The sequence below is a fragment of the Myotis yumanensis genome, unplaced genomic scaffold (assembly GCF_028538775.1).
Source record: "Myotis yumanensis isolate MYYU_CA2020_CCGP unplaced genomic scaffold, mMyoYum1.0.hap1 SCAF_1, whole genome shotgun sequence".
NCBI classification, from domain to species: Eukaryota; Metazoa; Chordata; class Mammalia; order Chiroptera; family Vespertilionidae; genus Myotis; species Myotis yumanensis.
In genome coordinates this window covers 6333369-6348111 of record NW_027223752.1, presented here as the reverse complement: position 1 = coordinate 6348111, position 14743 = coordinate 6333369, and the positions used below count along the sequence as shown (strand labels likewise).

The window sequence follows — 14743 nt, the reverse complement described above, 5'->3', positions numbered from 1 at the left end:
TTCCTCCTCCCACCCTCATCTTGCTCATCTGTGAAATGGTGCTGATGACAGTTCCGACCTCAGGGTTGTCGGGAGCCTCGTGTGAGGCTGATTGCACTCAGCCGTGGGCCGGCTTGTGGTGAGGATGTAATAATGGCTGATTGTTCCTGCTGTGACTGGGCGTCCCCAGTGCCACCTCTCCCTGTCAGGCCGCCTTTGATGGAACGCATTCAGAACAAGCAGCGATGGTCAGAGATTCCCTGGACGTTAGTGCTCAGAAATAACACAAATATGAAACTTACCAAGGCTCCCTTCCCCCTCAGGGTCGCTGGTTGACATTTTCTTTCTGGGACCCTGAGAGGGGAGATGGTTTTAAACTTTCTGGGAAGGGGTCTCCACATCGAAGGGGGGATAGTGATGCCAGCGGCTGTCATTTGCCACTGTGGAGACCAGCGATGTTCGCTGTCCTAGACTGGGTGGTGGGTCAGAGACCCAGGCCCTTTCTGTGGGCCTGGGCGCCGTGGAGTCCAGGGAGGGGAAGGGGCCTGCCACAGGGCACCCGGGGTCCAGCCTCCTGCTCCTGACCTGGCTTCCTGGCATCTCACGGCCCCTCCGCCGGGTGCTGCGTACATGGTGTGCCCTTCAGGCTCACTCGCTCTGTGAAAGGTCTCCCTCCTGCCCAGGAGCCGGGCCTGCGGGGGAACCGGATTGGGTCCCATCAAAGCACCGTCGATGCCCTTCCCTGGGAGGACACACAGAACCTTTCTCCGCTGTTTTCACTGGGAAACAGGCCCTGACAAGTGTGAAGGGAGTGACCCGTGCCTGGGTGGGGCTGTGCGCTGAGCAGCAGATGGAGCCTGGGGCCGGGAAGCCTCCCCCTGCCGGCTGGGGGCCTCTGCCGTCCTGGGCTTCAGCACCGCCAGCAGGAATGCAGCCCTGGCCTGGCCTCCCCCAACACCGTGCGAGCAGCAGGAAGCGGCCCGTGCACATGCCAGACCCGCTGTAAAACGCGGCGCACGCTGCAGAGGGCCCGGTTCTGATTTTGGCCTCCAGCTTTTGGAGGACAGGGCAGCCTGTGTCCCAGGCCCTGCAGGCAGGCTGCCTTTCCAACGGGGTGGCTTGGCCTCGGTGGGAGACGGGAAACTCGGCCCCTAGCGATGGCCTCTTCCACGAATAACTCCAGTAAAGGTGTGTGTTTTATTGCTGTCGTCCCTGATACCTTTATTGGTACTATTAGAGTCACTGGCATACTGACGAGGAAATTATTTAAATGCTCATTAAAACACACACCTTAACAGCCCTAGCCGGTTTGGCTCAGTGGATAGAACGTTGGCCTGTGGACTGAAGGGTCCCTGGTTTGATTCTGGTCATGGGCACATACCTGGGTTGCAGGCTCGATCCCAGTGTGGGTGTGCAGGAGGCAGCCAATCAGTGATTCTCTCTCATCATTGATGTTTCTATATCCCTTTCCCTCTCCCTTCCTCTCTTGAAATCAATATAGAGAAAACTTGAATAGCAGAGGGAGAGTAGCATTTCTCTGCAGGAGTCCAGTTGGGTGTCTGTTCCCAAGCTTCACAATAAAAAATGATGTTTCCTCAACGTTTGCAAGTTTCAGCTTCCCTGGAACCTCCCGTGCGTTAGGTGGGCTGCATTAGAATCCCTCCAGCGTTTTATTACTGCCAGAGCTACACCGACAGGCATCCCAGAAACACCCAGTGCTGGGTCCGAGATGGACAATAACCAACGAGCCCTGGCCAGTGTGTCCAGTGGTTAGAGCACTGGCCCGTGCACCGAAGGGAGGCAGCCCGTTGATGTGTGTCTCTCACATCTATCTTTCTTTCTTTCTTTCTTTCTTTCTTTCTTTCTTTCTTTCTTTCTTTCTTTCTTTCTTTCTTTCTCTCTCTCTCTCTCTCTCTCTCTCTCTCTCTCTCTCTCTCTCTCTCTCTCCTCCTTCCCCTCCTTCCCACCCTTACATTCTCCCTGAAAAGCAATGGAAAAAGATATCCTCAGGTTAGAATCAACAAAACAAAAAACCACACGAATCATGCACAGCCCCAAACCCGAACATCTGCATGGCAGCGGGGACTCCTGTAGGGTGTGTCCACGTACTGGGACCTGCTTGGTCCCCCCCAGTGTGTTGTTCCCATTCTACTGATGAGGAAATCGAGGCTCGAGCGCTGAAGGACCTGGTTGACTTCACTGTGCTGGGAAGGTCAAGGCAGAGGTGTGAACCCACACTGCTAGCTCGTTGCTGAGAGATCGCGGAGGGTTTTGAACTTGAGAAAAACACAGGGGGCTCCCTTTAGAGCCCGCGGAGCGAAGAAGACCCAGCGTGGACCTTAAGCCTGAGTTAGAGCTCCCAGTGCAGCTGACAGTTCCAGGTCTGTAGGCCGAGCTCCACGCCGCTGCCTAAGTCACTTCAGAATAACCCAGGTGTCCGCCCGGCAGCTTGGAACCTCCGCAGCCCAGTGGGAGGTGGGTCCTGTCTGGGCCACCGGTGGGGTCCTCACTCGTGGAAGCTCCAGTTCACCTCCGGGCAGGTGGCCCTGAGCTCCAGGTTGGGTGCCGGCGAGGAAACCTCTGGTCCCTGAAGGGGAAGGGGCGGCCCTCTCACCGAGGGTCTGCGTTTGCGAAGGAGCCGCCGGGACTGTGTGCGCCGCCAGGTTTCGGATAGAAAAATGCTCCGTGTGGCTCTCAAAGACTTTCTGACACCCTCAGTCCTTAAGTGCTCAAGGCGATTCTGGGCGGGAGATCTCCACGAGGTGGGAATGGAAATGAACATTTTATTTAAAAAAGAGGGGGGAGAGGTGTCAGGGAGGGCCTGTGAGGGCCCCAGGGTTTTAAAGTCGGAAGCTGCCGGGTCCCGGGAAGGCCGGCGCCGGGGTGAGTGTTGCCAGGTGAGGGGGGGGGGAAGTCCAGGAAGCTCAGCCGTTTCCGGGTGCAGGAAAAGAAAGGGCTCAACCCAGCGTGACGAGGGGCCCAGCAACTCGACCTGAGGGATGCGCCTGATGGTGAATTCCGGGCAGGTGACTTCCTCCCCAGGCCGTGCCCAGTTAGAGATTGACAGGTGCCTGCCCCTCTTTTTTTTTTTTTAAAACGAGAAGTGGGAACGTCTGGGCTGTTTGGGACGTGTGGCTACACGTTTCTCAGCAGCTGCCATCTTGAGTTGATTTTTAAAAAAATTTTTAATCAGCCATTTCGGCTGCAGAGCCTGCTTCGGACGGAGTTCTGACTGGTCTTTGGCTAGCTATAGAACTTTCTAGAAAATGCGTGGCTGTCAGTGCAAGAAACAGGAGTGCTCTGGAGATACCCAAGGAAATGCAGATGATGGAAAGGGAGAGTGTGGGAAGGGAGGGGTGGCTGGTGCTGGGGCTCCATGAATGGCCGAAGCCCAGGTGAGGGGCACAGAAGCGCCCTTTAATTTGAAGCCCTACGACCTTGTGGGGTGTGGCCCTTCATCTGTGCTATTAGCTGCTGTGTCAGAAAGAACTTTAATCGATCTGCTTCTTATTTCTTACTTATTTATCCTGCTCCAGAAGAGGGTTTGAGGAAGACTCTATAAATATGGCCTCTGGCCCGCTCTCCCGTGCGTCTGCAGGAGGTAGCGAGTCCGTCTCCCACAGAGAGTAACTAAAAGCCAGGATGGGAGATGGTGCCTCCGAGGAAGCGGCACTTCCTGTCTAGCTGAGTGGCATGCAGAAAGGGGGAGCTGGGGTGCTGTGAGGCCCTGCACCACCACGTGCTGCTACGGGTCTTGGGAAGGTCCCCCACCGCATGATTCTCCTGGGGCCCCAGCGTGAGGAATGAAGTCCCCAGACGCCCTGGAGAAAGGAAAGCGTCTTGCTCAGAGGTTCTCCTTGAGCTGTTTAGAAGCTAGGTGAAGCTGAACGTCAGTTTCCCTTTTCTTTCCGGCCTCCCTCCCCAGAGGTCTCCTCGCCATTACAGGCGCAGACACGACAGAGGAGACCAGAGTGAAATGATCCCGTAGGACAGCAAACCCGCAAAGCTGGCCTCGCTTACCGGAGGTGGGGCTCTGGCCCCGTTGGCTCTGTGGCCTGGCAGAGTCGACCCCATGACCCCATGCACCCTGGTCGGCCTGCTTTTCTGTGACATCGCACACCCTGTGAGCTCGGGAGGCCCTGCCCCCTCGGGAGTTGTCAAGACTAACCTACCGGCGTGGAATTCACAGCATTGGGTCCGAGCCCCTTGGTTTTTCTTGCTGAGGGTGCAGCCCCCCAGAAATATAATTCATGGGTGGAAAACAAAAACGGAATCTCTGTACAGGATTTCAGAAGTCCTTCAATGGACCAGGGCAAGGGGGGGACTGGCTTCTTCCCTCTGCACCCCACTGTACCTCCCATCAACTTACTAATGTTGGTTATGGTCCCCAGCATGGTTCCCGGGTTTTCTCAGCGTGAGGATCTCCCAGGTACAGGGGAGTGGAGAAAGCAGAAGGGGTTCTTCCAGATCGTGGCTGTGATGTCCTGTTCCCGTTCCTTCCGGCCAGCGAGCAGATCTGGTGGTGGAAGGCAGGGCCTGCCCACGCCGTCCTGTGTGTGAGAAGCAGTAGGACAGGTGGTAGCCTCAACTGCAGGTTGTGGGGGGCAGCCACAGGACGGGCTCTGGACAGAACGTCCAGCTCCATGACTGCCCCAGTGACGGACAAGACTCCACCCTGGCTCAGTGCCATCAGGGTCTGTGACAGTTTGTACCCAGTGCTCCCCCCGCCCCCCCCCCCCCCCCCCCCCCCAGAGCCAGCTTTTGGCAAACCCATGCGTGCCGCCATTGATCCCGGCTGCTGTGGTGGGCCTGGCATTCTTCCATTCGGTTAACTTTCTGGCGAAGGACTTCATGTAGGCCAATGGCCCCCGCCCCCTCTGGGGGGTCTGTGCAGGCCGACCCCACGCAGTGGTTATGGTTAGAGTGTGTGTGAGGCCACGGAGGGGCAGCTGTCACAATGTAGTAATCTTCATAGCATGCTAATTCCTTCTGCGCCTGCATGTCCACGTTGAAGTTTGATAGCGCTTTCTGTGCGGATGCTGATATATGAAACCCTAGAATTTCCTGGAGTTAAAATCCCAAACGAGGCAGCCATTTCTTTTAAAAAAGCCTTTGCAAGGTGATTCCGTCTGACTTGTGTTCTTAGAACTTCCTTGGAGCAAATATTGCCTCATCAGTGGTTCTCAAAGGGGTGGGGGTTCAGTTTTGCCCCCCAGAGGACAGTTGGTAATGCCTGGAGAAATGTTTTATCTTAGTGACTGGGGGTGGGGGTGGGCAGGGGGGTGTAGAGGCCAGGGATGTTGCTGAACATCCTACAGTGCATAGGGCAGCCCCCACGACAAAGAATTATCGGGGTCTCAATGTCAGTCATGCCTTGGTTGACAACCTCCCCCTCCACCCAGAGAGCTGCCGGTGTGGGCAGGGCACCCTTTATGCAGTCCAACCTTGATATCATCCCCATTGTTGGAGTCAGGCATTCTCATAGACATCTCATCTGGCTTCTGAGCAGACGCCAACAAGGACACCTTTTCTTTAGGGGCACAAACTGAGGCCAATGGAATTGGATTAGCTGAGGTCCTGTGGCCGGTCTGGGCTTTGCGAGGCCGCCTGCCCACACACACAACGGGCTTCTTCAGCCCCCAGCCAGCTGGGGACGGACACCTAGGGCCTGGCCCAGGGGTCACCCCACTGCGGGCCTGGGCCTTGCAGAAAGCGCTTCCAGGACCGTGGCCCCGCGGCAGGCACGCCCCGCGCCGCTTCTCACGCTCTCTTCTCTGCTTTTCTGTCCGTGTGTCTCCCCAGGTAAAGATGAGCCTTCCAGCTACATTTGCACAACATGCAAGCAGCCCTTCACCAGCGCGTGGTTCCTGCTGCAGCACGCGCAGAACACGCACGGCTTCCGCATCTACCTGGAGCCCGGGCCCGCCAGCAGCTCCCTCACGCCGCGGCTCACCATCCCGCCGCCGCTGGGGCCCGAGGCCGTGGCCCAGTCGCCGCTCATGAATTTCCTGGGCGACAGCAACCCCTTCAACCTGCTGCGCATGACGGGCCCCATCCTGCGGGACCACCCGGGCTTCGGCGAGGGCCGCCTGCCCGGCACGCCGCCGCTCTTCAGCCCGCCGCCGCGCCACCACCTGGACCCGCACCGCCTCAGTGCCGAGGAGATGGGGCTCGTCGCCCAGCACCCCAGTGCCTTTGACCGAGTCATGCGCCTGAACCCCATGGCCATCGACTCGCCCGCCATGGACTTCTCGCGGCGGCTCCGCGAGCTGGCGGGCAACAGCTCCACGCCGCCGCCGGTGTCGCCGGGCCGCGGCAACCCTATGCACCGGCTCCTGAACCCCTTCCAGCCCAGCCCCAAGTCCCCGTTCCTGAGCACGCCGCCGCTGCCGCCCATGCCCCCCGGCGGCACGCCGCCGCCGCAGCCGCCCGCCAAGAGCAAGTCGTGCGAGTTCTGCGGCAAGACCTTCAAGTTCCAGAGCAATCTCATCGTGCACCGGCGCAGCCACACGGGCGAGAAGCCCTACAAGTGCCAGCTGTGCGACCACGCGTGCTCGCAGGCGAGCAAGCTCAAGCGCCACATGAAGACGCACATGCACAAGGCCGGCTCGCTGACCGGCCGCTCCGACGACGGCCTCTCGGCCGCCAGCTCCCCGGAGCCCGGCACCAGCGAGCTGGCCGGCGAGGGCCTCAAGGCCGGGGGCGACTTCCGCCACCACGAGAGCGACCCGTCGCTGGGCCACGAGCCCGAGGAGGAGGAAGAGGAGGAGGAGGAAGAGGAGGAGGAGCTGCTGCTGGAGAACGAGAGCCGGCCCGAGTCGAGCTTCAGCATGGACTCGGAGCTGAGCCGCAACCGGGAGAACGGCGGCGGCGTGGCCGGGGTGCCGGGCGCGGGCGGCCTGGGCGGCGCGGCCAAGGCGCTGGCCGACGAGAAGGCGCTGGTGCTGGGCAAGGTCATGGAGAACGTGGGCCTGGGCGCGCTGCCGCAGTACAGCGACCTGCTGGCCGACAAGCAGAAGCGCGGCGCCTTCCTGAAGCGCGCGGCGGGCGACCCGGGGGACGACGACGACGCGGGCGGCTGCGGGGACGCGGGCCCGGGGGGCGCCGTCAACGGGCGCGGCGGGGGCTTCGTGCCGGGCGCCGAGCCCTTCCCGGGCCTCTTCCCGCGCAAGCCGGCGCCGCTGCCCAGCCCGGGGCTCAACAGCGCGGCCAAGCGCATCAAGGTGGAGAAGGACCTGGAGCTGCCGCCCGCCGCGCTCATCCCGTCGGAGAACGTGTACTCGCAGTGGCTGGTGGGCTACGCGGCATCGAGGCACTTCATGAAGGACCCCTTCCTGGGGTTCACGGACGCGCGCCAGTCGCCCTTCGCCACGTCCTCCGAGCACTCGTCCGAGAACGGCAGCCTGCGCTTCTCCACGCCGCCGGGGGACCTGCTGGACGGCGGCCTGTCGGGGCGCAGCGGCACGGCCAGCGGCGGCAGCACGCCGCACCTGGGCGGCCCCGGGCCCGGGCGGCCGAGCTCCAAGGAGGGCCGGCGCAGCGACACGTGCGAGTACTGCGGCAAGGTGTTCAAGAACTGCAGCAACCTGACGGTGCACCGGCGGAGCCACACCGGCGAGCGGCCTTACAAGTGCGAGCTGTGCAACTATGCGTGCGCGCAGAGCAGCAAGCTCACGCGCCACATGAAGACGCACGGGCAGATCGGCAAGGAGGTGTACCGCTGCGACATCTGCCAGATGCCCTTCAGCGTCTACAGCACCCTGGAGAAACACATGAAAAAGTGGCACGGCGAGCACTTGCTGACTAACGACGTCAAAATCGAGCAGGCCGAGAGGAGCTAAGCGCGGGCGCGGGCCGGGCCCTCCCCGCACCTGTACAGTGGAACCGTTGCCAAGCGACAGAATGCTGACCTGACACTTGCCTCCGTGTCACCGCCACCGAGCACCCCCGCGTGTCCCTGGGGCCCGAGGGGGGAGGCGGCTCTCCAACCTAACCTGTGTCTGCGAAGTCCTATGGAAACCCGAGTCAAAATTGTGGAGCCTTTTAACTGTGCAATAATTTCTGTATTTATTGGGTTTTGTAATTTTTTTTTTTGGCATGTGCAGGTACTTTTTATTATTATTCTTTCTGTTTAAATTCCTTTGAAAGAGTTTGTTGGGTATCCATCCCTTCTTCTTCTTCTTCTTTTTTTTTATTTTGAAAAACCCAGTAGAAGCCTGAGCAATGACTCGCAAGCAATGTAGAGGGGAAGCATAGCTTTTAAATTATAATTTGGGAGGGAGGGCGCTGCTTTTTTGAAATTTAAGCTAAGCATGTGTAATTTCTTGTGAAGAAGCCAACACTTAAATGACTTTTAAAGTTGTTTACTTTTTTTACTCCTTTTTTTTTTTTTTGGTCCTGAAATAAAAAGTGGCATGCATTTTTTTTGGGGGGTGGGGGTGGGGGTGGGGTGGGGAGTGGATGTACAGCGGATAACAATCTTAAAGTTGTAGCACTTTGTTTCAGAGTTGGAGTGGAGCTGTAGCACTGATGATGTCCTGAGAAACAGGGGCCTTTTCTGCGTCGATTTCAGCCTTTCCATGAATAACAGGGGTGAACTTGGAGTGGTGGGGGAGAGGCCCCCAAAACTCTGCACACTGCCAGAGACACAGGAGTTTTTGAGGGCTGCCCGGGGAATGGCCCCAGAGGATTCTAAAATTGTGCATTACCAGCAGACGCTACCTCCTCCTTGAAATGGAGGTGTACCCTGGGATGCCGTCTTAGCCATTTGCCATAGAACAGGCTAACGTGGGCTGAGGGTACCTTTTTTGGGGTTGATGGTGGTGGCCTGCAGTGACACAGAAAGGAAGAAAGCAGCCAGGTTCTTCCGGGCTTCTTCTGGCCTGCCAGCTTCTCTCTCTCTCTCTCTCTTGTTATCACCCCCACCACGAAAATCCCAAGTCCTACGAGTTGCTGCCCATGATAGCGATGATCGGTCATTTCTCAAGCAGACAAGTGCCCTGATGGTGACTGGAGGGAAGTTAGCATTCTCATTTCATGTACACGTGACATTCCAAGGCCCGGGGTGGGGGAGGGTGGGACCGTCCGTGCGAATTTCTGTTCCCTTTCCTGGGAAAGCAGGCAGGGGAAGGCCCATCCCAAGGTGCCCAGCGCTGCTTCCCTTTTTATCATTCCCATTCGGTTGGAAGGTACTAAACCCACGAGATTAGATGTTTGAGTTCTGTTGACCCGCACTTTAAAGCTTTTTGTTTGCATTTAAATTAAATGGCTTCTAAACAAGAAATTGCAGCATATTCTTCTCTTTGGCCCAGAGGTGGGTTAAATAAGGGACGACTGAGATTGAGTGTCAGTGTTGCTAAGCGTGGCATTCACAATACTGGCACTATAAAGAACGACATAAAATAATAACTTATTGGACAGTTTCTCTACTGCCATTCGATCTGATGTGAGTGCCTTGAAAACTGATCTTCCTATTTCAGTCTCTTGAGACAAATGCAAAACTTTTTTTTTTTTTTTTTTTTTGGAAACGAAAAGACTTTTTAAAAAAAACAAAACGTAAAACGAGAAGAGTACGTTCTTTAGACACAAACAAAGCCACACTTAACTTTCAATACGATTTTTAAAAATCCCGGTTGAAGATAGAGGACATGAAAATGCCATCAGGCCCGATCGAGTGAAGAAATAAACCCAGCACAACCTTGGACATACAATTGTTAGCTGAAGGTCCTCAGCCCCCTTTTGTTTGTGGGACAACGCTGCTTAGATGTGGAGTGGAAGTGATTTACTGCTGAATTAAAGCTCAAGTGACACAAGTGACAAGTTGATATCGTTGAATGAAAAACAAAACAACAAAAAAAAACAATTCAGGAACAATGGCTAATTTTTTTTCCTAAAGGTAAATTTAGTGCACTCTGTCTTAAAAATACGTTTACAGTATTGGATACATACAAGGGTAACAAAAATTGTGTGTATGTGTGTTGGAGAGATCATTCCCCCCGCCCCCCCCCCAAAGTTTTGCTTAATAGGTTATAAAAGATGCCACAGTGGCCGTGTGTATATTGTTTCTTTTGGTGATGGGGTTTTAGTATATATTATATATATTAAAATTTCTTGATTACTGTAAAAGTGGACCAGTATTTGTAATAATCGAGAATGCCTGGGCATTTTACAAAACGAGAAAAAAAAAAAACACCTTTTTTTCTTTTCCTTGAAAATGTTGCAGTAAAATTTAAATGGTGGGTCTATAAATTTGTTCTTGTCACAGTAACTGTAAAGTCGGAGTTTTAGTAAATTTTTTTCTGCCTTGGGTGTTGAATTTTTATTTCAAAAAAATGTATAGAAACTTGTATTTGGGGATTAAAAGGGGATTGCTACACCATGTAGAAAAAGTATGTAGAAAAAAAGTGCTTAATATTGTTATTGCTTTGCAGAAAAAAAAAAAAATCATTCCTGACCTGTACTTATTTTTCTCTTCCCACCTCCCTCTGGAATGGATATATTGGTCGGTTCATATGATGTAGGCACTTGCTGTATTTTTACTGGAGCTTGTAATTTTTTAACTGTAAGCTTGTCCTTTTAAAGGGATTTAATGTACCTTTTTGTTAGTGAATTTGGAAATAAAAAGAAAAAAAACAAAAACAGGCTGCCATAATATATTTTTTTAATTTGGCAGGATAAAATATTGCAAAAAAAAAATTTGTATGTTCAGTCCTATTGTACAGGAGAAAAAGGGTTGTCTGACAACCTTGGAGAGAAAGAAGCAAAAGGAAGTCGTGAAATGCTTTGGTTCACAATCATTTGAGTTGTGTGTGTTTTTGACGGAATCGGCCCGTACAGAGAAGTGTTGGAGCCAGGCTTCCCTTGCACCCAGGCCCCCTGGCGCGGCCCCAGCAGACCCGATGGGAGATCCATTATTCCTGTTGCGTGGAGAAGTCAGCTTTTGTAAACATCTCCCAGCGTCCGCCCTTTCTCTAAGAGGCCATCTGTAAGGGGTCAGTGTAGAGAGAGCGAGTGAGCATCTTCCGTCTCCCCAGTCCCTGCCCTGGCAGTCACCACCACCACTTCTCCCGCCCGCCCGGCAGAGCAGAAAGAAATGCGAACTGACCTTTCCTTAGTCCTTGACCAAACCTTAAACAGGAAGCGTCTGCAAAGGAGCTGGCCCAGCAGCGGCGCACAGGTGACCGACCTGCTGTTGAGACCAGCGAGCCGAGCGGGCCTTCAGGAGGGAGCCCCCTGGCAGCCAGGGCCTTTCACCCCACGGAGGGGCTTGGCCTGTCACCCTTTCCTGCTCTGCTGCTTTTCTGTCCGAAAGCTACATCCCGTCCGTGTCCGAATGCCTAGGGCCTGGGATGGGCTCGGTGCCTTTCCATCTCTCCCTCCCCATGTGTCTTCTCCATCCTCCACTGTTGGTCCTTTATTTGTTTTCATTTCCATTTAATTTATTTTCTTCCTCCCTCTCTGTCCTCTTCTCTTCTCTTCTCTTCTCTTCTCTTCTCTTCTCTTCTCTTCTCTTCTCTTCTCTTCTCTTCTCTTCTCTTCTCTTCTCTTCTCTTCTCTTCTCTCTCTGTAAAGCCAAGTAGCTTTAAGATGATAAAGTGGTAGTTTTTTGGATGAGGGAATAATACATTAAAAAATACCTATATCAGGAAGCCATTTTTTATTTCAGGAACTGTAAGAAACCATTATTTCAGGTTATGAAAGTATAACCGAGCATCCTTTGGGGCAACTCTTTACCAAATGCAGAGATGGGAGCTTCTCTGCTGAGATTCTCTCTCCTCCTTGCTACTTACCTTTGCAACGGGGAGGAGAGGGGAAGGGAGTGGGGGGTAAAGCTGAGGTGTCAGTTTCCTACCTGCTTGACTCTGAGCCCCTTGGGCTGCCCTGGGAGCCTCCCAGGTGACCCTCCTGTAGTGAGAAACGTAGCCAGCTCTTCCCAGCTCACACCCAGTCACCAGAAGCCAGGACTAAGCCATCCTAAAGCACAAAGATTGTGTCTCCGTCCACCGACGGCAGGAAAAAAAAAGAGCATTTTGCTTCTTTCACGTTTCGAAAGCCAACGCTGCAGCAGATGACCGGGTGGGAGAGGCCCGGCCTGGGCGACCCCGCCGACTGGCCGCAGGCTGGTTTCCACACTGCCAGGACTTGGTTCCAAGTTGCCCCAAATAGGAACCCGCCACTTGCCATTAGAGGGTCTGTCGTGGGAGAGGGGGAGGCTGAACCGGAGGAGAGTGCGAGGAGGAAAGGAAGTCGGCCTTTCTTCCCGGCTCAGGGCGGCCAGGCGACACTGTGTGGGGCCCAGGCGACCTCGTGATTTTGGTGCTCTTTGTATCCCCTTCCCCCTCCCCTGCAAAGCCAAGTTCCATTGATTTCAGTTTGCATTTGTATTGGCGAGGCGAACTATACAATTTTTATTACCTTTTCTATCACTTATTGTATGAGCTTTTGTTGTTTACTTGGAGGTTCTGTCTTTTGCTACAAGTTTGAACTATTTATTGCTTGGTATTGGTGCCCTGTTTAAGAAACGGGCACTTTTTTTTTTTTAATTATGGAGAAAATGTTGAGATGACAGGAGGTCATTTCAATATGGCTTAGTAAACTATTTATTGTTCCTTTTATTCTCTGTACAAGATTTTGGGCCTCTTTTCCCCCCCTCAATGTCACGATGTTGAGTTCAGCATGTGTCTGCCATTTCATTTGTACGCTTGTTCAAAAACCAAGTTTGTTCTGGTTTCAAGTTATAAAAATAAATTGGACATTTAACTTGATCTCCAAACCTTGTCCTTTGCTGTGTCTTTTAAAGGTGGGGGATGGACAGCTGATTCCCAAGGGCGAACGGAAGGTCTTTCTCCACTTTCCTCCCAACCCAAGCCCCGACCCCTGTATCCGGGAAGACAGGGAATGATGGCTCCAGAGATGATGGTCCCCTTCCTTTTCCCGGGAACCGCTGGGTGGACAGTGGTCCTGGGTCCCGGCTGCTCGCTGGGACCTTCTGGGAACTTTTAGACATCTTAGTGCCAGGCCTCAGCCCAGCCCGATTTCACTGGAACCTGTGCCACGCCGGCACCACCAAGGGTGACCCTGAGTGGGGGCGATGAAAGGCTTAGAAAAGATAGACCAGAGAATGAAACCTGGGCCTCGGTGGGACGCTGCCCTTCTGATGGACAGCGCCAACACCCACAAGCCGTGTCTTTATTTTATAGCAGATGCCACGAGGCAAAGTAAGGGCGTGATCAAGATGTTTACAGCATTCTCGTGGGTTTCAATCCTACTCAACTACATGCGCCTGAACTCTATCACTCAGGCACGTGGGGCCACATGTTCGGACCGTAGGTTCAAGCTTACAGCTATAGCTGTTGGCTGTAATGGTGCTGGGAAGGCTCGGCCCTCCAGCTGGGACTTGCACGTGGCCACGAGAGGACTGTGCCCTCTCCTCAGTCCAGGCTTGAACCTGTCCAAACACTGTAGCTGCGCCCCACAGGAAACTCTGGAGGTAGGATCCTAGTTGGGCTTAGGGTTAGGGCAGCAGTAGTTCTGGAAGTGACCCAGGTGATTCTCATACACAGCCAGGCTTGCAAAGAGGGGGTTTAGAAGAAACCACCGAGAATGACAAGTCTCGGGTCCAGTTTGATTCAGCCAGCATTGCCGGGACACCCAGTGAGCGCCATCGGGCGAGGCGAGAGGGGTCAGGCATGAAGGACACAGAGGCCCTGAAGGGTCCTGTGCCCTCACTCAGGTCCGCTTGGGTTTCCCGTTGGTGAAGCAAGGACGCTGGGCTCGCATCTCTATCATCGTGAGTTTTAACAAGTCACACAGGAGGACTGCCTGCCCTCCCGGGTTCTAGGTGTTAACAGAGTTGAGGACACTCTCTTTAGGGATAATCTCACTGATCCACAGGGTCTTTCAGAAGGAAATAGCCTTCAGCTTGGTTCTCCCTGGTCCGGTCCTGGGAGCTGACAGGATGGAGATGGGAGAAGGCACTGTTCTGCTGGGTTTCGGCTGCTTGGGCCTCCTGTGCATGAGAGAACACTCCCTCCCATCCCCCTACCCCCGAGTGCAAAGGGATCAAAGATCCACTGGGTTCTTGGCCAATCTTCTTGTGTTTCCTGCTCTTAAAGGCACAGAAAACATTCCACGCAAGTCACGTTCTGCAAATTCACAGGGCACCAACCATGGACCATGTACCAAGCGAGGCAGCCCAAGAAGCTTGGCAAGGAGACTTTGCAAGAAACATGCAAATACCAAGCCATGCTTACTAAGACGTTTTGAGACACCAGGGCAGCGTGTCCCTCTGTGTCCTGTCTTCACCCCAAACAAGGCCCCATTTGTCCAAGGCCATGTCCAGCCACTGGAGGAACAGAAGTGGGATTTGAACTCCAGCGCCAGAAATGGACTTGGTGCCATTCAGGGGAAGGCCTGCCCTGCTTCCTGGGGGCAGAGAGGAATTCTCTTCTTTTCCATGGGTCCTCGGCTCCAAGTCTTTGCCTAGCTGGCTGTCACATGCAGGTCTCTGAGACTTTGGGCTTTTTCTCGCCCAGAAAATCGTGCAAATAGCAGAATTGAAATGCCCTGTTGCTTTCTGATTGGAAAACACGGGGATGTGCTCATTTTGGGAAGACTCTCCATCTTGGGGTTGGGGAGCAAACATCTAGATGGAGTACCCAAAATTGCTTGGGATGAGTGTGCTAACACTAGTGAATGCCCGTCATTCACCCTTACAGCCCGCCCCTTCCCGCTGCCCTTCTAAGAAGGCCAAGGTCGGAGATTA

At 54.3% G+C, this 14743-nt stretch overlaps 1 protein-coding gene across 4 annotated transcripts in view; it reads left to right on the top strand.

Annotated features, from left to right (window-relative positions):
• The window catches only part of BCL11B (BCL11 transcription factor B), a 92089-nt gene extending 81501 nt beyond the window's left edge, over positions 1–10588 (top strand). For all 4 annotated transcript variants that reach the window (XM_070412854.1, XM_070412845.1, XM_070412835.1 and 1 more), the window contains one exon: positions 5782–10588. In XM_070412854.1, coding sequence (XP_070268955.1) covers positions 5782–7820 — 2039 coding nt within the window. In that variant the 3' untranslated portion in view covers positions 7821–10588. The remainder of the gene's footprint in view (positions 1–5781) is intronic.
• The last annotated feature ends 4155 nt before the right edge of the window (positions 10589–14743 follow it).